This window comes from Amblyraja radiata, chromosome 10 (genome assembly GCF_010909765.2).
Source record: "Amblyraja radiata isolate CabotCenter1 chromosome 10, sAmbRad1.1.pri, whole genome shotgun sequence".
In the NCBI taxonomy this organism is placed as follows: domain Eukaryota; kingdom Metazoa; phylum Chordata; class Chondrichthyes; order Rajiformes; family Rajidae; genus Amblyraja; species Amblyraja radiata.
This window is the reverse complement of record NC_045965.1, coordinates 50625659-50651087: the sequence shown is the minus strand read 5'-3', so window position 1 is coordinate 50651087 and position 25429 is coordinate 50625659. Positions and strand designations below refer to the sequence as shown.

Sequence of the window (25429 nt, the reverse complement as noted above, 5' to 3'; positions counted from 1 at the left end):
AAAGCCTCTAGAAAATGAGAGGTTGAGCAAAATGACAGTCATGATCATTAATACTCCAGAGTTAAAGAGCCAAACGTACATTCATTAGCAAATTAAGCACAGAAAAGGACAGTGCTATGTGTAGCGCAGATGTAGAGACTTCAGTAAAGGATCAGATGCTGCCATCCACGTGCCAATTTTCATCCAAAACAAGTGCATAAGCATTATGCAGGAAAGATTTATGCAGGAATAAGATAGAAGGCAGCAGATGACGGGGAGGAGAAAGCACAGTATATGACAGATCAGATGAAAGGAAAGAGGATGAGAGAAAATTGAGTCATATTTCTGGATGCAGGAACAGTAACAATCTTTAAGAGGAATCTGGACAGATACTTGAATGAGCTAGGCATAGAGGGATGTAGAACTAATGCAGTGGGATAGATAGGCATGGTGGTCAGTATATACATATTGGATCAAAGGGTCTTTTTCTAACCTTAAATCAGGTCCACCACTGATTTTCCGGCAACTGGTGGTCTGCACCTCCTTTAATCAGGACAAAATTATGAGAGTCCACTTGAAATCCTCCTTGGTAGTCCCCTCGAAAGTGGGGCGCCTAGCCTAGGCTAGGTGAGGAGGCCGATTCCAACCTCATCAGGGTCCCCACAGCCGATGGGCGGATCGAATTTGCCCGCGGCAGCCAATGCTCTGGAACTCCAGCTCGGCTGGAGTTAATGGATCCGTTCCCATAGTCGACTTATGAAGCCAACTAAGTGGGCCGTTATCGTGGCACCCCGGCAGCCTAGGCGGCCTGTCCAGTACCATTGGACTCTTCTCGGAGGCTCACATCATAAGGCAGGAATGGTGGGTGCACCTGCTCTACTGCATTTTTGGCAGATTCGCTAAATCTCGAATTGGCGGGGGTTGGCCTGGTAGTCCTGCCGGGAAAGCGGCGCCACAGCTCTGCGAGCAACTGCCGATCCAACCCTCATTGGGAATTCTGAGGGTAACTCGTTAACTGGCTGCCATGCAAGAAATTCAAGTTTCGCTGTAGAATAAATTGACTTTTAATATTTGTTTTATTTAAATTTCTAGCAGTCAGTGGTGCTTTCGAGACATGGGAGGGGTATAATTAGTGGGTATGGGGTATATTGTTGTATCATTATTGCGTGACCTCTGTTCATCCTGCAAAACCGATAACATGGCAAGGCTCTGGAATCAAGGGTGCCAGAAAATCGGTGGTGGACCTGCACTACCCCTCTATGACTCAATGTGGGATTGCAAAAAGGGTAATGGTGCAACAAAAATGCCTTCTATTTGTTCCTGAGATTAACCTTAACACAGAATATCACTTGCATTTTAACAGAGGAACAGCTGCCTCATGGATTCCCCACTATTGATATGGGCCCACAATTGAAGGTGGTGGAACGGACCCGCACAGCTACAATGTTGTGTGCTGCCAGTGGGAACCCAGATCCAGAAATTACATGGTTCAAAGACTTCTTACCAGTGGACACAAGTAACAGCAATGGGCGAATTAAACAGCTCAGATCAGGTAGGACGTTTTTATATCAGCTTTCTATTTCTATTAAGCAGCTTGGTTATATGTGGGTTAATATTTTAATAACAGCTGCAATGGTACGTTATTTCTGTAATTGAATTTGGTATTCAAATCACTGGTGGATTTTGATTTTAAGAAGATATCAGCCATTGTCGCATCCATAGATGTGACTGGTTTACTAGGCAGTCTAGTTGGATGTAAACAGTGTTGCGATCATTTGATTTCTTGTACAGTGGAAGTGAGCAGTGTGAATTGTCCACAAACAATTGTGACGTATGGGTGAATTCTGTTAACCACCTGTCCAGTCGATAAATGGTGGTAAGCAGTGCTGACTTATTGAGGCTGGATTGCAGAAATTATCTGGTTGGTATTGTACTCCGCATATAAAACAGCTTTATTATTTAAATAGAAGGTGGCATTATAAAAGATGTGTCAAATCCTATTATATTCAATTTTGGAAATTAATGGGAAATCTTTCACCGTGTTTGAATTCATATGCAAGGTGCTGAGAAATCTACGGTCCAATATAATGTACATGCTCTCTTTATGTTGGCATATATATACATTCCACTTACTTAACAAGTGGAAGATATAAATATCTCTTCCAGGGGGAATTTGTGATTAGGTTGATGTGGCCAAGACTGAGATATCACAATTTCACATGATCAAGTGTGCACGAGAGTACAATTGGATTTTATTAAGTAAAAGCTGCAGGTTTATCTGCATGGTTATTGGTAAGCAGCTCAACATAACTTTTTTGAGGATTTTGAATTCAAATTTTTTTTTGAAATAAGTCTGATGAAACACAGTTCAGTGAAGGGTTCTCTTATGAAGGCCGTCTAGTTGGGCAATTATCAGCAATTGATAATAGTGCTGATAATAGTAATATATGAGAATAGTGTTATTCCCATGTTAGTTTGCCACACCATTGACTTGTTTCCAAATCTTAATTACTGTGCATATCCTCCAAGATCCATATTTTACAGTCATTCATTGTTATCGGGACACAAACTGCCTGCCAATATTTAAAAAATTGGAGATACTGCTGAGGCACTCTCCTGTGTAAAAGCCTTAATACGCAATGCGATGGGTGGCTCCTTGAGTATTGGAAGGATAGTGAGAAGAAATCTCTTGCTGAGATTCATCCCCATCTCCACAGCAATCGTCATCCTAATGATCTCTGTAAATTAGAAACCCCTTGAATCCCACAGATCCAACATATGGAATAATGCAAGTTTTGGAAAGGCCATAAAATTAGGCTAGCTGAGGTAACATTGAAAGACTATAGTAAAACCAAAAAGGAAAGTGCAAAACTACATTGAGTGACTTTGAGTATAGGAATGAAACAGGCCATTCATTCCAGCTAGTCTTTGCTAGTCTTTTATGGTCCACACAATTGTCCCCCTGGCGTACTTCATTTAATCCTATCAGCATGTCCTTCTGCTCTTTCCTCCATTGAGTGTTTATCTAGCTTGCCCTTAAATGCTGCTTCACCGTTTGCCTGAGCTACTGTTTGTGTTGGAGCAATTCACATTTTTGCTCTGTAGATGAAGATTCTCCTGAATTCCTACACTAGATTTGTTAGTAACCATCGTTAATTTTTTACCCCTATTTTCAATTCCTCTTCCTTGACCCTATCAAAATCTGACATCATTTGAAAGACCTCAGTTACATAAATTCGTCAACCTTCTCTTCTCCAGAGAAAAGAGCTCCAGCCTTTCCTGATATATGCACTCAGTTCCGGTATCATCCTTGTGAATCTTTTCTGCACCTTCTCTAATTCTGCTGTATCCTTTCCATAAAATAGGCTAGAATTGTGAGTAGTAATATGTTTGGTTTCTTAGAAGTTTTACCCAACCCCTACTGTTCAATTCAATCCAAACTTGCAGAATATATGCATGTATGCAATTTTTTTTAAAGTTATGAAGCTTTAGAATTTAACTCGATAAGTTGTTTAGAAATAAAAAAGTTTGAAAAGGACATGGTCTTTGGCATTTTTTTTAAATTACAGGAGATAATTAAGGTAGGATTTCAAAGGCAGATAATGAGGCAAACTCAAAGTTTAAAAACAGGAATGGATTCTATATTCTATAAATTCTGTATGTATTCTATAAATTATTAAAGGAGAATAATTAAATATGGGGTGATACATCATAGGAAAGGAATTTCATGGATCTTTTGGTTTATAGGAGTGTGCTAGAGAAGTGAAAGCAACCACTGTGATGTCAAGAAGAGAGACAAAGTGGTGGCAGTCATTTCAGCATCCTTAATTATTGCTGCAATTAATAACCAGTTAGTTGTTAGAAATTACTTAGAACCACCATGTACCATTTTCACAATGGGTTGTGCGTGAGAAATCTGAACAATTCTTTGAGGAAAAGATAGATATAACGGATACAACTAAAGCCAATCGTGATATACCAATTCTTTAATTGGTAACATATAAAATTCATTTGGAAAAGAATAAAAAAAGAAATCAGAACATTGCAATTTGTTGGCTGATTACTTGGAATTTGAACACTATCTTAGCATTCAGATATCAGCCTGCATCTGTCCACTGTACATGTAAATAATTTCAATTGCAAAGCTTTCAATGGTATCCAGATATTTGGAGAATGTTTCCCACTTCCTATTTCTCATGTTGAAGATCACAACTGTTCAAGTGATTGTATGTATCTTACAATTGTAATGAGAGTTTTATCTCAATTATCCTATAAAGCAACGAGTTTTACTTTTTGCTTTACTTTTGCGTTACTTTTGGGGTGAATATCTTTTTTCTGAAGTCCCCTTTAATGTTTTCTCTAATTAACCATGTTGAATTTTCCTTAATATATTGACCTCTATACCAAGAGTAGTAAATCCCTCTTGTTCTCCTTTTCAGAGTCTCTTAAGTTTTATTTAGTTAAATTTCTCCTTTGATCTCCTTACAACAACAAAAATCCAGCCTATTCTCTCCTCGTGACAATGTTTCAACTGTCAATACTGTCATAGCATGCACCCTCAGAGTTGTTGTTCCATCATTTCTACGGTGTGTTGACTGGTACTAGGCATCTGTCGACATACTCAAGATCCATCTGTTGCCTTTAATACTTGGTATGTTATTTTAACATTTATTATGCATTCCCTGCCATTGTATGTCCTCTCCCAAAGCAATGAAAGGTTGCTGGACATGAATAAATGTCAACATGAAGAAAGATTTTAAAAAATGCTTTTTATTAGAAATTCAATGCTAATTCATTGGATGGAGTAGATCAAAACAGACAGATGCAGAAACGAACATACAATTTTAAATGAGATTTTGAACCTTGAACACGAGAAATCTTTTAACTTGTTTTCATGCAAACAACGGGATGCATGGTCTCTGAAGCAGCAACAAATACTGGAAGTTTCCTAATACAGTCCTACTTCTGTAACATTGCTGAAAGCTTGTAAAGGAAATAGGACTAAAGATATCAGGGAATAACACTATGGCTCAGCATTTAGTCAATTGACACATTCTGATACTTTTAACGACATTGATATGAGGCCCGAGGGGGAAAAAACCTAAGGAATGGCACAAGAAAACGTAAAATAACGAGGCTTCAATTTTAAATATTTCCCATCATGACCCTATTGCAAGCCCCAAATCAACAAAATGACATCCACTGGGTACTTAATATTTTGATATTTTGATGTAAATTTAAACAAGCAAAATGCTAACTACATTGGAAGTTCATAGACTAAACTGTTGATACTTTATTGTGTATAATCATGAGGCACAAAAGTTTGAAGTGTAGCTAATGGTTCCAGAATTATTGATACAGGCAAGTCTGTTTGGTTTCTCTCTCCAAAGAGGTTAAATAGATAAACTGCTGAAGAACATCTTAATTTTCTCAAAAGCAAGTTTCTGAAGCAGACCTAATTTGAAAGGTTATGTGCTTCAAGATTAGTTACAGCTGCTTTCTTGAGAGGAAGAGAATCTTACCCAATTTAGATGCATTAACTGGCTTTGAGCATCCTTGTTACTGCCAAAGTTTGGAACTAAAGTAAGTAGTGAGATTGATGTATAGTTCTACTTAATTTTTAAATATTTGTGATATTGCAATGGTGTACCGTGTATTCTGTATGAAGACTCAGCTTGTTCGAGAGTAAACTGTAATATTTAATTATATTTGGTATTTTTGTAAATTATTTATGGGCTCATTGTGAGTGTCTGTCATTATACAAAATTAGAGAATTAACTCTGATGTCCTGCATCTGAGCAATCAGTACCTGTGGACTGACTGCAGTAACATCAGTAATCACGAAGGATACAACTGCAAACTCCCTAGGTGAAATAGTTAGTCAGATCCATTTGACAGTTCAAAGTTGAGCGTCTTTTCTGTGTTCCAGCAAACCATGCAATTTCCTGATGCAATTACTTTAGTTTCCAAAAGTCAAATGATAAGTTTCCACTTTGTTATTGGCAGAGAAAATATTTAACATATCCCTAATAACTATCTACAATTGTGACACTGAGCACTAATCCAAAGCTTTAAAAGCTAATCTTTAATGTAATTTTAAAAGTCAATTGAGCGCTGTCATATAAATATGCTAAACCAGCCATCACTGTCATTGATGATAATTTCTAAATATTGTTTAAAACTGTAAAGGCAGAAAATGATTGAAATTCACTACAGATGAGTCTGCATCTAAAATCATAAAACAGGTTAAATGTATGCAGTAACCATTCATTAGAACTCAAAATCTCACTGGTCTTGTTTCATGTATGATGGCTCATTGTATCTCTTGAAATTGCTTGAAAGCAAAATGTTCATTCTGCCTTGGGGTTGTTAATCAGATCATAAATAAGTGGTGCTAAAATCCTATGTGCCTCCTTAAAGCCTTTTAAATAAATCACTTAATGATAGCTGTACTTCATAGATTGGGCGATAAGAGTTGGTAAATAGGAATGATTATATTTTGCAAGGCCATTACCTGTATGAGTTGAAAAGTGGTCACGTCACAAAAGCCTTTCACTTGTCCCAAGTGACCATGCACACCAAACGTGTGCAGTGTCCATGATAGTTGCCATCAGCATACTTTTCAGTTCACCAGGTGATGCCTAGGTGAATTCTTTTAAAAGGAACATGTTTCTAGCAAGTCGTAGGCAGTGCTACTCAGCCAAACTATTCATCAGATGAAAAATGAATTAATAAATACTGGAAAAGGAAATGTCAGTAATGGTAGGAAGTGGCCAGGGAGAAGTTCATTAGGGCACAAGGGCTCTCTATGAATGGCAGCACTTTTGGAAATCCTGCACTGTAGCCAAATATCAAAATTGAAGGTTCCCCAGGAGACGCAAGAGACAGCAGATGCTGGAAGCTCAGCTCATGAGTCTTGCAAGTTGTTTCTGCTGAGATATGACACTTTGTATTGCTCTACTAACAAAGTGCAGAACTTTCTAACAATAAACAAACTGGTCTGAAGAAGGGTCCCCACCCGTCTGTCCATTTCCCTACTGAGTTCCTGACCTGCTGAGTTGCCTGACCTGCTGAGTTCCTCCAGTAGTTTGTTTTTTGCTGGTTCCCCACTTTGCTGGTACAGCAATGCAAAGTGTCATATTTCAGCAGAAACAACCTGCACGACTCATGAGCCCAGGTTTCTGAGGTTGACATAAGAGCCTTCAGGCATTTATGTTTGTTTATTAGGTAAATTGCAAGTCCAACCAGGCGACTCCACAACTTTAAAGCCAAGTTCATCACCATTACTCTCAGAAACCTGTTTCTTCACTTCCAGGTTTAGTGTAATCTACAAAATTTGAAATTGTACCCTGCGTTTTAATTGCTAAAACCTGACCTGATGACATTTGTGGAGAACTCTCAATGCATAAAGGGCCTGTCCCACTAACGCGACTTTTCAGCGACTGTCTTCGACCTTCAAGCGCGAGGGCACTCGCCTGAAAAACCTCGAGCCGGATCGACCGTCTGCACACACACACACAAACACAGCGCAAAGGCGGGGGCCAGGGAAAGTGGGGGAGCGCTGTCTGAAATTCACACCTGCGATGAACAGGATGGTAAAAGACGGCTGGCACAGTAAGACAGTAAGTCCTCTAGAGAGCACGGAGAGGGGGGGGGGGGGGGGGGGGGAAGAGTGGAGACACTTTTAAGAAGCCAGACAACTTTTAATACAGTTTAGCGGGCATTTAACATTACCGGTCGGTTTACCTACCTTTTTTTTCCTCAACGAGCTTTACCTTCGACTACCTTCAATTGCCTTCGATTACCAACGATAGCATTATGACATACCCCGACTAAACCTACGATTAAAAAAATATCAATTTTTTCCACGGCGACCTTTTTTTACTCGCGGGCATTTTTCAGCATGTTGAAAAAAACGCCGCGACCTAGCTGAGGCCTTGAGTACGCAGGGACTACTCTCGAGCATGAAGGAGAGTTACAAAGACCTCCTTGGACCTCGTGTCGACCATGCTGCGGTTATGAGTCGAGGGCAAACTCTTCTAAACTCGCGAATTAGGTCGCCGCAGTGGGACAGGCCCTTAACTGCTGCATCATGCCTAACTACTTCCAGAGCTAAATGCCTTGAGAGTCTCTGTTTGTGAGACCATTGGAAATAAAAACAAATAATGCTGAAAATATTCAGTGGGTCAGACAGCATCTTTTGAAGGAGAGAGCGAGTTGTTGTTTCAGGATGAAGACCCTTTATCAAAACTGGAAAAGTGTGAAAATAAGTTAGTGTTAAGTTGCAGAGGGGTGGGAGGTCAATGTTTCCCAGTACATTATTGCACCTTGCCCCCAGCAATCTTCCATTGAAGTGGAGTTAATCTTCAAGGCAAGCAGGAATCTCTTTACCCTCTGTCACATCCATTTGAGAACCAATGTGCAGGAAGGAACTGCAGATGCTGGTTTAAACTGAAGATAGACACACAATGCTGGAGTAACTCAGGGGGACTGGCATCATCTCTGGATAGAAGGAATGGGTGACGATTCAGATCGAGACCCTTCTTCAGTCGAACCGAAACTCTTCCCCATTGTCAAGACTCTAATTATACTAAGCTGAATTCAACGTACCAGAGTCTTACAATAGGAACTCTGCTTTGATTTTCAATATGACAACCGAGTACCTGAAGGACTAAGGAAATACTTGAAGGAAATGCTCTGAAAGCCTTCATGGAATTAAATCTAACCATCTCACCAACTTACCCTGTTCTGTGGTTGCTCATGGTGGAGAAGGAGCACATAGGACAGCACTGAGAACTTTGGAGTCCGCTCAGTACAAGCATGCAGAGACCCAGCAAAAGCAACAAGAGCATCAATTCCCAACTTGCCCAACTGCCCATCACATTAAACACCTTCTCCCATGACTGTGGCAGTGCCTATAAATCCCATGTTGGCCTCATCAACCATCTCAGAATCTACAAAGCTTGGGTGAAAGCCGTCAAGATGCGGCTGAAGAAGGAGAATAGTTGTGCAGAGTATTATTCTACAGAGGTCACTCCCAGTAATGAGAAATAAAATCCAATCTGCAGCCAATTCACCGTTTCTAATGAAAGGAAGGACTCTAGTCACCACCTTGCTGGGCGATGTGTCTTTTCTTTTTCTAAAGGTGTTACTCTTTTCGTTTTCTTTGAGTGGAGTGTAAGCCAGTATTGAAATAATCCATCAAAAGGTTATTGATTTAATTTGGTGCTGAAAAGAATTTGATTAGCAGTTTTATCATTTGGCTGAAAACTGAGTGAAGATTTATCATTTCCAGAACTTTAAGATAACTGCACTGACAGGTTGCTTATCTTTTATTAAAAATATATATATTCTCTGCTTCCAGAAAGATAGCTCATAGATACTTGTTGCGAATATGCAAGGACAGACAAAACGAGATACAATAATTGCTCAAACCATCCACAGTTTTTCCACATTGGCTGCATGCTGCACAGTGCCCTCCATAATGTTTGGGACAAAGACCCATCATTTATTTATTTGCCTCTGTACTCCACAATTTGAGATTTGTAATAGGGAAAATCACATGTGGCTAAAGTGCACATTTTCAGATTTTAATAAAGGCCATTTTTATACATTTTGGTTTCACCATGTAGAAATTACAGCAGTGTTTATACATAGTGCCCCCATTTCAGGGCACCATAATGTTTGGAACACAGCAATGTCATGTAAATGAAAGTGGTCATGTTTAGTATGTTGCTGCATATCCTTTGCATGCAATGACTGCTTGAAGTTTGCGATTCATGGACATCACCAGTTGCTGGGTATCTTCTCTGGTGATGCTCTGCCAGGCCTGTATTGCAGCCATCTTTAGCTTATGCTTGTTTTGGGGGCTAGTCCCCTTCAATTTTCTCTTCAGCATATAAAAGGCATGCTCAATTGGGTTCAAATCAGGTGATCGATTTGGCCACTCAAGAATTTATCATTTTTTAGTTTTGTTGCTTTAGCAGTATGTTTGGGATCATTGTCTTGCTGTAGAATTAACCACCGGCCAATGTGTTTTGAGGTATTTGTTTGAACTTGAGCAGATAGGATGTGTCTATACACTTCAGAATTCATTATGCTACTACCATCAGCAGTTGTATCATCAATGAAGAAAAGTGAGCCAGTACCTTCAGGAGCCTACATGCCCAGGCCATAACACCACCGTGTTTCACAGAGGAGGCAGTATGCTTTGGATCTTGGGCAGTTCCTTCTCTCCTCCATACTGTGCTCTTGCCACCACTCTGATGTTTCATCTGTCCACAAGACCTTTTTCCAGAACTGTGGTTGCTCCTTTAAGTACTTCTTAGCAAACTGTAACCTGAGCATCCTATTTTTGTGGCTAGCCAGTGGTTTCCAACTTGCAGTGTAGCCTCTGTATTTCTGTTCATGAAGTCTTCTGCGGACAGTGGTCATTGACAAATCCACACCTGACTCCTGAAGAGTGTTTCTGATCTGTCGGACAGGTGTTTGGGGATTTTTCTTTATTATAGAGAAAATTCTTCTGTCATCAGCTGTGGAGATCTTCCGTGGCCTGCCAGTCCTTTTGCGATTAGTAAGATCACCAGTGCTCTCTTTCTTCTTAATGATGTTCCAAACAGTTGATTTTGGTAAGCCTGAGGTTTGGCTGATGTCTCTAACAGTTTTATTCTTGTTTCTCAGTCTCATAATGGCTTCTTTGACTTTCATTGGCACAACTTTGGTCCTCATGTTGATAAACAGCAATAAAGTTTCCAAAGATGATGGAAAGATTGGAGGAAAGACTAGGTCCTGAGAGCTCTCTTTATACCTGCATTAAAGGGGCACTTAAACACACCTGAGCAATTACAAACACTTGTGAAACCGTGTGTCTCAAACATTATGGTGCCCTGAAACAGGGGGACTATGTATGTACACAGCTGTATTTTTTACACGATGAAACCAAAATGTATATAAATACCATTTAATAAAATCTGACAATGTGCACTTTAACCACATGTAATTTTTTCTATTACATATCTCAAATTGTGGAGTACAGAGGCAAATAAATAAATGATGGGTCTTTATCCCAAACGTTATGGAGGACACTGTATATAACCATATAACTATATAACAATTACAGTTGGAGGACACTATATATTTGAATAAATATAGAAAACCCAGTCTATATTTTTTGAAAAAAAGAATTAAAAATGAGTAAAATAAATCATTCAGAATGGGGCAAGACATGAAACTAAACTGAGCAGAAATGAAAAATGCATGCAGATTTTTATACTTGAATGTCTTTTTCCACATGAATTTTTACCAACATATTTGATCGCTCACATTTTAGTTGGGTGAAATCTGTTTTAATGTTAGCATCAATATTCATATAATTGGGACATCCATGCTTTATTGATTCATTGGCACAATTTGTATATTTTGTAAGCTTCAAACCCAACCTGTATATCTTATACAGAGAGCTGCTTGCTGGACTTGCAGCTGGAGTTTACATACTGACCCATGGGAAGCAGGCCAGTGCTGTTGAAGAGCTTTCTCTGCAGACAGCTGCACAGATTGTCCATGAGATTAGGGAAAGAGTGGGAAGAGGCGTTTAGAGAGTGCGAATGTGAAATCAATCCGTGTGAAAGAGAAGATAGAGAGGGAGGGTAAATTTCAAAGCTCTTTAACAAAGGAACATCCACAATCACCAGAGGGCCAAGACCTGTGATTGGGGAAATAATCTGCAGTGGTGGGATTAATTGTGCAAGAAGTTCATAGTACAGTTTCCCTTTATGTAGGATTTTACCGGGAAAATCATCAGACACTGCAAAATATGGCCATTATCGTATACTAAGCACTATTGTTGTCCAAAAAATTGCATAAATGGATTTTATTTTATTTTATTTTTAGGCATGAGATTATTCTTTCAGTTTTGCTTTTTTAGGTAGAATTTTGTTTATAACTATGTGAAAGATGAAGTGTCAATAGATGGGATGATTTTTTTTGTAATTATTGAAAATGATCAATAAACAATGAAATGAGGCTGCCTCTGAAACTATTGCAATAGTTCATGAAAATATATGTATAATTAAATTAATCTTAGGAAGACTTAAACACTCCTCGAGGCATAGTGTTCCTTTCTTTTATAAGCGCTCTCACTTTTAGGTCACTCGTCTACAAATTGGCCTTTGAATACATTTTACAGAAATTTATAGCATGGATCCCCAAATCCCCTTTGCTAATACAATCCCGCTTATTTAGAGTCATAGAGTCTTACAACGTGGAAATGGGCCCTTTCGCCGAATTTGTCCACACCGGCCAATATGTCCCATCTACACTAGTTCCACCGGCCTGCATTTGGCCCATATCCCTCTAAAGCTGTCCAATCCATTTACCTGTCTAAACGATTCTTAAACATTGTGATAGTACCTGGATCAATCACTTCCTCCGGCAGCTCGATCCATACACCTACCACCCTTTGTTTGAAAAAGATACCCCTCAGATTCCTATTAAATCTTTCCACTCTCACCTTTAACCTATGTCTGGTTCTCGATTCCCCAACAGGGCATCTACCTGATATTGTCCGCTCATGATTTTGTACTCTATATTTGCAATATAGAGGCAATAGTTATTAAAATGTTCAACATCAAATCCAGCATTTGAATTTGAAAAAGCATACCTATCTCATCTGAGTCTTCGAAATGGGCAATTCAGCCTATCATGTTCACGCTCACCTTTTTACTCATTAACACTAATTGATTTCTCTGCATTTGGACTGTATCATTTTACACCTTGCCTTTCTTAAGTATCTATTTAAATGCCTCTTAAGTGTAGTAATTTTATCTGATTCCACCACCACCTATGGCATCACATTCCAGATATCAACCACTTTTTGTGTAAAATAACGCCCCTCAGATCCCCTTTAAAAATCCTTCCCCTCACCTCAAATCTATGCCCTCTTATTTTGGATATCCCTCCCATATGACGATCTGTCTCTTAAAATCTTATACTTTTATCAGGTCACCCTTCAGACTTCTATGCTCCAGGGAAAACAAGCCTAACCTATTCATATCTCCCCCTAACTCAAGTCCTCCAATCCTGCTGAATTTGCCCTAACATCCCCTCTCCACCACAATCCCCCTGTTTGGCGACCAGAAATGCACGCAGTACTCCTCAAGTGTGGCATAACCAATGTTTTGTAACATTTCTGTCCCATGTGTTGCATTTTCAGGGGAACTGTGGACTGGGACCCCTAGGCCTCTCTATTTGACTTCCCCAAAATGCATCTGGTTTTGAAAAACGTGTGTCTGTGAACCCCTTATTCCTAATCTTAAATGCTGGGGCGAGTCTTAACTTAAACTACCACCCTGGGAGAAAACAGGTAAAGCGACAAAGACTGAATTGAATCTGGGGCCTGCTTGTCTTTGTGCATCTGTGGTATAACAAGGCTATTCATGTTTAAATTTAGAGGGTAAATATTAGCAAACTGTTCACCTATGGAAGTATCATAAACCTACTCTGTTTCCCCTGCAAATTTCTGTCTACACCATTGTAATTGATATGCAAATATAGATAATTTTCCTCGCTAAACCAGGCATTGCTTTGTGAGACTCAGTTTGGGAATTAACCTTCTTCTTGCAAGCAAAACAAAATGAAAGTATTGGCAGTAGAAGATACTGAGGTTAAAAAAATACATGTCTAGATTGCTGTATTATTCTTAGAAATATAACATAAACATGTTCAAGAGAATTGTTGTCAAAGCTACTAATTTATTTTAGTTGTGTAAAATATTTCCAATTGTTTTGTACACTATGGGAAGAAATTAAGAAATAACTTAAATGTTACATTGTGTTCTTTTAAATTTATTAAAATCTCTTCAGGTAACTGACATGTAGATATTTGCAAGATGCCATTATTCTTGTTACAGGTTAAATGATAATATGTTTGTTTACTTTTACATAATTTATTTAAGATAAAGGGCTTTTAGTTTTTCATTGTGCCAACTCAATTTATACAGGTATATCCTGAGTTGTGATCCAAGCATTCGATATAAATTTATGAACCACTTGTGTTAAATCCTTATCTATCAATAGCTTTAAAGGCACGATGTGTCGTATTTAATTCTGTTTTCTGTCTCTCAGTTGAACTTCTCAGAATCCTTTGGTAAGTGCTTGGTGTTCAGAATGCAGTTTGCATAAAAGCAGTGGTGCATGGCATTCTTCTACTAACTGAGCCATAAACATTTCCCTACCATGTCTCATAACAAGCTCCTTGTAATAACACAAAATATCATCTAATGAACCCTGACCAAATTATACATTCTTCTTGCTGTCCAGGAAAAGGTTTAAAATCTGATGCAATGGTTGAAAATGCTTTAACAAAAAGGGTTGAAAGAACATGAACCTTTTCCCCTGATATTCCACCCACAGCACAATGCTGTTCATACGAGTTAACCAGCAGAAGACTGATCGTTACTCCAGAACTTGGACACGTCCAAGCACTTACATGGATGCTGCACTGCTGAGAACAGCTTTACTAACCTTCTTACGAAATTGCTCTGACTTGTTATTTTGCATCAACCTTTTCTGTCGCTTAGAAAGAAATATATATATATATATATTATATATAATAAAAATCTAATTCTTTCCTGTTTCTTTTGGTTTTCTTTGTTTTTTTCTCTCCTCTATACTAATACTTCTCTTTAATCTTATTTGCATTCAAATTACCTCACCAGGTGGTACACCAATCCGAGGTAAGAATGCTGAACGTGCTCAAAATCATCGTCCACGCTCCATTTCTCCTCTTCTTCCAATGTTTTCATTTCCGTGCATTCTCTTGGCCCCAACACTTTGCTTTCTGCCCATCCTTCCCCTTCTCTCATTTTTAAACCCGTGCCCCATCTGTTCAAACTCCAGCGTACAGTGGCTTTTGTTTTCTATTGATTTACTTTTTTTTTACACAAAATGGACGCAAATTATCATTTGTCAGAACCACTTAATCACCCAAATAAAATCTGATTAACATGTTTTTAATTTGGAGATGTGCCTGAAACTTGTGTGTGGGAATTTAATGTCTCCAGGAGGACTGGCCATTATGAAAGAAAAACTGATATTCAACAGAACTGCTGCAACATTTTATATTTTGGACTAGTTTAAAACATCTCTCCATGGCATTAGCATTCTAAGTGGCCAACATAATTATGTTATACTTGATGTGTAATCAATAATAATTTATGTGACCAATACACTGTTCATTTAAAAAAAAAAATTTTTAGCAAAAGATTCTTTCAAGATTTGGCAAAAGTGAATTCACCTGTTAAATTCAAAGGTTCAAATTGGTGCATTTGCCAGTGTCAATATGCAAATAAATCTGAACTAAATCAATTTGCAGTATGAGATAAGAGCCTATTTGTTCGCTCAGATGAGATTTTAAAGAAAGCCAATGATATAATCTGCTGCTTTGATCACTGTGATGGTGGAACATTTTATTTTTCAGCTTCAGGATTTGTATCATTATATCTGTTCACACATCCTCGGTATTAAAAATAGACACAAGGGCCATGGTCAGTTTTTAAAAATGCAGCTACAATTAAGTTACCATCACTAAATTATGAAATTAAGAAATTGGTGGTTTAACTATAAATCATGCACTATAAAATTTGTATCAGGAAAAGGATTATATTTTATTCACCAGTCCACTCACAATATGAAGTGTAAATGAGGTGACTAGAAAGTATGATTTTTTCCTTAAACTATATGTGGACTGTTTTAAACTGACACTTTCCCCTTCAGGCTCCACAAATGATGTGGTTTGTGTAATAAGTATTCCACAATTCCAGTAGATTAAATAAAATCATAAATTGATAGGTTTATGGATTTAATCTTCCTGCCAGGATGCCTACCCACTTAGCTGTGGCTACACTGGAGAGCCTGAAGCAGATGTTTATTTTCAGTCTTCCTTCCCCTGAGCTTTAAATTGATATTGCAATTCCAAAATTCAGGCTTTAATATTCTATTCTCCCTGTACTGATCACAAACCACCTGACTATTTTGAAATCATCAGCCTGTGGGAAAACTCAAAGCTTCAGACTAATCTTCCTCTCCTTGACCGCAATGGTAGGTTAATTGGCTACCGTAAATTACTGGTTAGAGTGGGTTACAGGCAAAAATGAATCAGATGGGAGAGAGAATAAGTTGCAGGGGTACAGGGGAAATAGGCAGAGGGGTATGGAAGTAATGGGATTGCTCTCCTGAGTCTGTAGCATAGACTCTGTTGCTGAATGGGTTCCTTCTGTGATGTTATAAGTTTAAAATAAAATAATCCATTTATTTTGTTGAAACCCTGATGCCATAACTACATATCCCCTCACAGTGGGACACGATTTAATACTGTTTTAATTAACTTGCCTTTGGTGATCCATCAATGTCTTTTGTTTGGCATTGGATTTGTTTTCATAAGATGCATGTGAAATAAATATTGCAAACTCCTTTACAGAATTAACATCTAAACTATTGAAGGGAATATCAGGAAGTTGACAAGAGTTTTTTTTTTCTAAACTGGAGAGATGAGTGTTTAGAAAAAGTTGTTTTGTGAAGTTGTATGAAGATTTAATTAAGTCCTGGATACTGAATAAAGTACATAAGGTAAAACAAATTCTGTTCAACATAAATTTGAAACATTCATCAGAGGAATAATTGGGCAAGTTGGGAGTTTTTATTTTCTAAGTGGATAGTAGGATTCTCTTTTACAAGGGTTCGATTGGATCTGCTATACCCTGCAGAAAGCAGAGAAGTAAGCACAGTGGCGAATAAATAGCTTTTAATTTACAAGTTAATCACTGATTGAAAAATGAAAACTTTGCAAGGACAGGTAGATAATATTAAGTTGATAGCCTATTCAAAGTGCTAACACTGGGATAAATGACTTCCATTTTTGCTCTTAGGTTTTTAAAATACTTTTTATATCCTCTCACTTAAACTGTTCACAGTACGCCCAGTTTTAAACCAGGCTTTTCCATTAATACATTCAATTTAGTTTTTTTTAAAGAAAACTGTGCTTCCAGCACATTCTTTAATTAAAAATGTGAACTATTGCCGAGATTGTAAATCATTAGTTTTAACCACATTCATTACAGTTCAACATGACTGGTTTGCAGTATCTGTTGTGCAAACATGGCTTCATAAAAATTTGGTTGCCCATCCAGAATGTGTATGTGTATATATATATATATATATATATATATATATATTATCACACACACACACACACACACACACACACACACACACACACACACACACACACACACAACATTCAACATATGTTGGAAAAAATCAGTCTGTAGTTTCACAGTGTACCAAATTGTAATGTGAATTTCATATTTTCAGCAACTGAAACTGTATATGTAATCTCCGAGGAAGATGTAATTCATACCTGTACTACAGAATTGGGGTCAAGCAACAGTGTTCTATCTTCTCCTGGTGACATTAAAATATCTAGGCATTGGAGCTATTCAATCACCATTTTCATACCATTAATAATATCAAGCATTGCCAATTAAATCACCCCATTTCATTAAAACATTAAAATATTTCTCATGAATTTTAATAAATTGAAATGTGCATTACATGAATTAACAGAGTAGGTCTGTTTAAATTAAGACAAAATAACTTATAAAGGAAATGTATTGATGGAATTGTCATAATAATAACCGTATATATTAACTGTGCTGTTAAATATGTTTTTTAAAAACCGAATACAGTTACAATGCGCTCAGCGATAAAAGCCAAATTAAGGATGACAGATAATCTTCAGTGAATCAGCAGGGTATTTAACAATGCTTTTAAAATTGCGAATATTGTTTTGAAAGTTGCAGTTTCTTCATGCATTAAATCAATGCAGGGTTAATTTGTGAAGAAGTGGATTAAATCTCTGATAATGCAGTATCACCATTAGCCATCTGGTTATAAAAATATTTCATTTGTTTAAAGGAAATTCACAGACCTGGGAAATAACATACTGAGTTATGTGCAATAGTGAGGTTTCAGTTAACCTTACAAATACTCACCAATTTTTGTGTTGAGCAGGGATGTGGGCAGAGATATCAGTTGTGAATGTTTCTATTAAGGGCCAATGCTTTTCTGCTTATTCGTAGTCGCAGATAATCAGCGAAAATGTCCTGTTTATGAGGAATAGAAGGGGTGAAATGTCCAATTTATTTTAGTGGTGATGCAAATCCTAGACATATTTGTTTTCACCTTATTAACATCCACATGTGCACTTAACCATTAAAAAGGTCAAAAGACCTAAACAAGGAAATAATGAGTGTCAACATTTTATTTGTCGTCCAGTGCAAATTAAGTTAAATTTTAGTGAGGAGAGATTTGGATATATTAGTTCAATTCCCATCAGTTTCTTTCATTTTTTAGTATTTGATTTTTTAACCATCCAGAATGATATAATGAACACTGTTGGCTACGAGTTCATATGTCAGATAAGTTAAGACCCAGTTCACGATAATTACACTCATTTCACAAAAATGCTTCATATTGATAACATTTTGGCAATCTCTAATTACAAAATGGCTCATTAGGAAAATACAAGTCTCATTAAGGCTGTTAATGATGCTTTATACTACAACCATTTTTAAAATTCCAGTTCCTGCACCTGGTTGCAGATGGCAAATATTCTTGATAGGCCTTGATGACCATGAAACGGTTCATTGAGCTTAATTTAATCTAATCTCACGAATGCCATTTAATGCCCAAATGCCATTTTCTCTGTGCATTTGAGGACGCATGGCGTAGAATATTTTTATTGCTTTAAACAATATAATCATGACAGACGTATTTGGGGATTATAGAAATTTTACAAAAGGTCTCATCTGGGAGAGTCGGCATTCAGGGAGAGAATCCAAAGTAATCCAAAATAATGTTGATAAATTATTAATCTTTTTGTTGATGCATTGTTTGGGTCCCAAATTTGGTCTTTGCTACTTTTTTTCCAGAATGGTTTGGATTCAGCAACTTGTTCCAAACTATTTTTAGTTGTTCCAGTATTTAACTACGTATATTTGAAAGTCCTAAATTGGAATTTTTAAAATGAACTTGCATTCAATATGTTTGGATATATTTTAATATTATTACCTAAATTTGAATTGGCCTATTTTTAACCTGCTAAATTTCGGACTGAAATATCCTGCATTTTGTTTTAAGCTGGATTTTTCATTGGCATTCTTTTGGTCCACATCAATGCCAGATTAGACCTTTAAGATCTTGTATTTTACTTCTCTGATGAAAAAATACGCTATTTTACAGTCACATATTTATTTGCTTGTCTCATTCTAATTACTAGAATTGTGAAGTAAGATTCTCCAAAATAAGACCTGCAAAGTAAAAATAGCATAATTATTGGGTTCACAAAGATCTTCTTTTATTTTCATGTTAATTTGTCACATATGTGCCATATTTGGGGAGTATTTTATGTCACAAAACTGCATTTCATTGCATTTTAATGTCTAAATCAGACATATTTGTTTTATAAAATATACAAAGCATTCTGCATTACTCTTCACACGTGATAAATTCCTGGTTTATGGACACAAAACTTTTCACATTATACAAATGTGTATACTATTGTTATTTATTCATGTGCTCCACATAGAATCCAAAGTATTAGTGTCACTATTTATCACTGGTCTATAGTTTAAATCATAAGGACCTATATTTATTCAGTAGCATACCACAAGAGAACCGTGTTCTTTCAGTTTGTGCAAAATTCTCTAAGTTTTGATTTGCTAAGTTTATGATTACTTCAAATTTCAAAAAAGGAGGGAAGCAAATAACAGAACTTTACAGAAAAATAAATATTTGTTGCTATTGCTTTCCTGATACATTCTTCTCTTCCCCCCGCCTGGAGCAAAGTGCATAACTAAGTAAAAATCTAAAAATAAATTGGTTAGCGATATGACAGAGACTGTGATCGGACTTAATTTTCAGCATTTAAAATACAGCCTCAAAAATGATTCTGCAGCTGGGGGTGAATAATGATCATTTCAAAACATAATCAGGTAAGATAGCCTTCTGATTTGTGGCATATATTTATAAACATTAATCATTTTATACAGCCAGAAACGATTAACCATGATAAGTTACTCTAAATCCCATTTTTAACATTGTTTCATCCAAAACATTTTGTAATAAATAACGTGTTTAAGGCATTTTAAAATAAGAAATATCAATTACAATGGGGGGGGGGAGAAGAGGGGAATCCCTCACAACAGATCTTCCCACATGAAATAGCTCTTCACGTGTCATCAAAGTTCCGCTTCACTGTTATTTATAAAATATTTTAAATTGTATATTGGGTGTTGTAATTTCCTATATAATGTTGTCTGTAAAAAATAGAATAAAATTAAATTAAATTATGACTCCTTTTGTAAGTGGTAGCATAGTTTGGTCACTAGATTATAACATAGGTCTGCCACAGATCAACAGCATCAGAAATGTTTATTGCTGACTAAGTGGACGTTTCCTAGGGATTGATCTAACCAAATTGCTAACACTGCAGTCAATATTTCATTTATTGTACTGTTGGGCCACATTTTGTAAACATTTAGATGAAATTGGGAATCCCAAAACAAGTCTCCATTTTTTAAAGCAACGTACTTATGCATGATGGACACAAAAAGCTGGAGTAATTTGACAGACAGCATCCCTGGTGAAAAGGAATAGGTGATGTTTCAGGTCGAGGCTCTTCTTCAGACTGAGAAAGGGAAACGAGAGATCTGGACGGTGATGTAGAGAGATATAGAACAAATGAATGAAAGATATGAAAAAAGTAACGATGATAATGGAAAGGGCCATTGTTAGCTGTTTGTTAGGTGAGAACAAGTACAGACAATGAGACTCAACAAGACAACTTTGAAGCTGGTATGACTTGGGTGGGGGAGGGATGGAGAGAGAGGGAATGCAGGGATTACTTAAAGAAATCAATATTCATACCACTGGGTTGCAAGCTGCCCAAGCAAAACGTGCTTATACATATTTTGTATTGCTGATTTCATTTTCTGAGAAACAAATCTGTGGTCACCCAGATGCAGTTAAACTGTTTTCCCAATTTAATCTATAAAAAAATCATTTAAGTAGTGGTTATCTAGTTTTATTCAATACATTTTATGTTGTATTAAACATGATGGCAAGTAAAAACATTTCTGTACCACATAAGTTCAAGATTTTTTAAGGCAAAGTTTTCTTGAAAAAGTATCTATGTTTATCAAAATCCCATTTTACATTGAAAATAACTTGTGGCATAATAATCATCATACAAGCTTTCTCATTCGTGAAGTAAGTAGTGGAGTATCCATCACACATTTCATGTAACTGCATAAAACTTCTTGATCATTCATCATGTATGAGTTGAAGTATTAGTTACATAATGGTGCTGTTTCAGTGTAGGTCAAGGTTAAAAACACAAGACATGTATGTGGTGTTAACAAAACTCGTTCATGTTTATTAAGTTGGATAAGACCCATTCAAGTATGGAATTGTGAAGTTGGCTGTGGTTAGTGGGGAGAATGGAATTCTATTTCAAGGTCAGTTCAGTTTCATGCATGAAAGTGTTTACCATTTTATAGGGATGTGCTCATTTAAAATAATAATCCGAAGAAATACTTTTCTTTTTACTTCATATGTGGAAATCTTTGTAGGTACAGTAACAATTTTAAAATTAAAGATATTAGCCCAAGGGTGCAATAACATATTAATAATATGTCTCTTCATTTCATTCTTTCACAAGTTGGGAGAAACTACAAAAAGGAGACTTGAATGTTAGCATTCACATTGCATTGCATTAGTATCTCAAAGGTGGATCACATGTTGATGGATTAAAAGTTACCAGAACTGTCTGTGTTGTTATACAGGTGCCTTGCAGATTGAGAACAGCGAAGAGTCCGACCAGGGCAAATACGAATGCGTAACAACTAACAGTGCTGGAACACGTTACTCTGCTCCAGCCAACTTGTACGTCAGAGGTAGGAAATGCATTTTTTCCCATTGGTCCCACATTAAGTCATGCTTCTGTAAATGTATTGCTAATGAGAAGTTTTCTGGGCCTGAATGCTTTTGTGTTTGAATAATGAAGATATTATTTGAGGCCAATATTGTGTTTTTTGTAGGTGAGAATTCCAACCTTTTGAAATCATTTGTGTTATTCCAAGAACATGTCTACAAAAAGTTAGCATAACGGATTGCTTTTTCTGTTCTAAGCAATCACAATATTATATACCTAAATTAGGGATGCCTTGTTTCCACTTTGGGTTTTTTGTCTTTGAGGTTTTTTTCGCTCCTGAGATTCTATTTTATCAAAGGTAGATCTGAATGGACAATTTTTAAGGTACCATCTTATAGAGGTCTCCGAACTTTTGTTGGTACAGTAAATAATGGAATTATTCAATTTAATTCCTTTAATACCTTCAAAGTGAGTGCTTTTGTTAGATATTTATTTATTATGTGATCTTTGTAAGTGAGCTTTCCTATTGAACATTACTAGTTATGTTATTTATTCTTTTAGATCCATTTAGAACGTTATAAATTTCTCATTAGATAAATGTCATCCCATTTCCTTTATCATTCACACTAGATTTTAACACACCAATTCTGTGCACAGTCAAAAATGAGAGGTAATACAACAGGGATAAAATTGGTCTTGATTTTGGTCCCCTTACAGCCTTGCTTGCAAGTCAGCAGTGGACAGAATGCAGATTGTTAGTTCATCTGTACATGTTTTGTTTTTGCTTTGGGTAGGTGCAAGATGCGCAGTCTAATAGACCAGCAGATGATGCTTTAAAATAAGAATACAAATTTTGGTTGCGCGATGTTAATATCATGGCATTATATATATGGCGACAATTAATAATTGTCAGTTGTGTAGGAAGGAACTACAGATGCTGGTTTAAACCGAAGATAGACACAAAATGCTGGAGAAACTCAGTGGGACAGGCAGCATCTCTGAAGAGAAGCAATGGGTGACGTTTCGGGTCGAGACCCTTCTTCAGACTGATTGTCAGTTCCTTGTCTCACTTATGATATCACTTTAGATGTGCTGTTCATTTCACATGGTATTTAACAAGTTTTTTAGGTAACAGTAGAAATGGTTTCTTGGATGAGCCAGTGGAAAATTTAAACCAATAGATGTTGCTTTATATACTATATTATAATTTATATAGAAAAGTAGCCTATTTGTGTACATTGCCCCATAAATAATATCAGATACATTTTAATTATATTGGTTGAAGGAAGATGTGCGCCAAAGCACTAAACAACATCCTTGATTTACTACATATAGCGGATAGAATAGTGCACATTACCAGCAGATCCACGACATTAATATCCAAAAATATGGTCATAAAGTGTCAGCCTTGTTATGTCGTGAAATGGTTCAACAGCCTTCTGACTCAGTCAGCAGTGCCTCTTGTCAGTTAAGACTGACACTAAGCCTTGAGAATTAACAAGTGCTAATGTCAAATGTGAAAATCCCATGCAAGCTAGAAGTGGATGTGCCCAGGAAGCCATTATTCTTCTGTCAGCAGTTGTCAGTGGGCAGAAAGTTTCCTTGATTTTAGTACTTATCCTGCAGTTAGCTCTCATGGCATTTCCTTATTGGTTCATTCTCTGTACATGCACTAGATAAATCCTCTCAAGCTCTCTTCTGAAGCATGATGTCTAAATCTCAATTTGCAAAATGAAAACAGAAAGTCAGTGTTTCAAGTTGATAACCTTTCATCATAGCTGGAAAAAATAGATGTCGCTATACATTATAATTTTCAAATCACTGGTCGGCATGGACTTGGTGGGCCGAAGGACCTGTTTCGGCGCTGTATCTCTAAAGTAAACTAAACCAAAGGAAATGGTTCCCTTTGGATCGTGAAAAAGGAAGAGAGGGACTAATGTGTCTGCTGGTAACAACTTCTCATCTTATAACTTAGCAGATAACATCCCTGACGGCTCAACAATTTCGGATAGTCAGCTACACCCGTTTTGTTTCTCCAGCAATCATACTTTTTTTCCCGTCTCTTCTGGGATTCAGATCTCATTCACCTCCTTCCTCCTCCCCATTCTTAACAATTTAAAACTTGGTCCATTTCCAACATGTCATCTTCCTCCCAGATCAACACTTCCAGAGTTGGTCGGGATTTCTTTTTCAGATTCCAGCAGCAGTGTTTTTGATACATATTTATTGTGGCTAGAGGCTTTCAACTTTCAGTAAGAATATTAAGAACATTGCTGTTCCCTCAGGCTTTGTACAGATGTGAATTCTGAACTTTATGAAAGAGTGAAAGAAAGCAAGTTGACATTTGCTAGAGATAGTTTATAATCCTCTGTCAATTAAAACCTGCTCACTTTGAGGTCATAAAAATCAACCAGAAATTTGAAATGTTACTGTCAAATTGTGGATTAGAAAAGTTGGTCATAAAGTGAATTATATTTCTTTACAAATCCTCTAAATCCACATGCTGGTTTGTGAGTACTGCAAGTTAACTCTTTTCACATGTAATTTTAAATCTTGGACTTTTTATATCATATTCTTCCTGTACCATGTCTACTAATGGGACAGTTCTCCTGAAGCAATCAACTGAAAGGCCATCAATCTGAAAAGTTATCTCTTCTTCCTTCACAAACATTGCCTTTTTGGACCAACATCACTAAGATTTGGCATTTTCTGTATTTTCATAATTTTCCTGAACTCTGCCAAGCCCAGGAAGCATGTTTACCTTCAATTATTTAATTGAATTCTTAGACCACCAATTCGAAATTTAGACCATCAGTTTTTCTTGGTCTCTATCATGTTTTGCAAAGTGGAAGAAAATAGGAAGAAGATACAGCAGACAAAATGAAAAGATGAGATTAAAGATTAAAGAAAAATCTCTGTAACAACTTCAAAGGATAGCTGAACTTTGGAAAAGGTTAGTCGAATGTGTCAACTGGATTCAAAACCAACTCCATGGCACTCAACCATAAATGTGGAGGGATGATTCCACTAGTGGGAGAGTCTAGGGCCAAAGTTTATAGCCTCAGGATGAAAGGACGTTCCTTTTAGGAAGGAGATGCGGAGGAATTTCTTTAGTCAGAAGGTGCTGAATCTGTGGAATTAATTCCCCCAGAAGGCTGTGGAGGCCAAGTCAATTGATATTTTTAAGGCAGAGATAAATAGATTCCTGATTAGTACAGGTGCCAGGGGTTATCCTTTTCAATCGCTGTTTGTATCAATTTTAACCAGACTAGCAACAGATAACAGTAGCATCTAGGCCTTGTCGCTTTGATTTAGATCAGCCAGTAGCTTTCTTTACTGTTTTTTTAATTATCAAACCCACAAAGTACTGAACCGCAACTTTTTCTTTTCTCTCTCATCTCCTTTCCTGTCATCTTGAAGCTTGTCTAATCCACGGGGTACATTGCCCCTTTTTTTCACCAAT

General features: G+C 37.0%; 1 protein-coding gene across 19 annotated transcripts in view; it reads left to right on the top strand.

Moving 5' to 3' along the window:
* Positions 1-25429, top strand: part of ptprf (protein tyrosine phosphatase receptor type F) — a 334322-nt gene that overhangs the window by 152164 nt on the left and 156729 nt on the right. For 10 of the 19 annotated variants that reach the window (XM_033028831.1, XM_033028835.1, XM_033028830.1 and 7 more), the window contains exons 5-6: positions 1343-1531; positions 21878-21988. In XM_033028831.1, coding sequence (XP_032884722.1) covers positions 1343-1531; positions 21878-21988 — 300 coding nt within the window. Of the gene's footprint in view, positions 1-1342; positions 1532-14692; positions 14711-21877; positions 21989-25429 lie in introns of all 19 variants that reach the window. The other 9 variants (XM_033028829.1, XM_033028828.1, XM_033028822.1 and 6 more) reach the window with 1 other exon arrangement.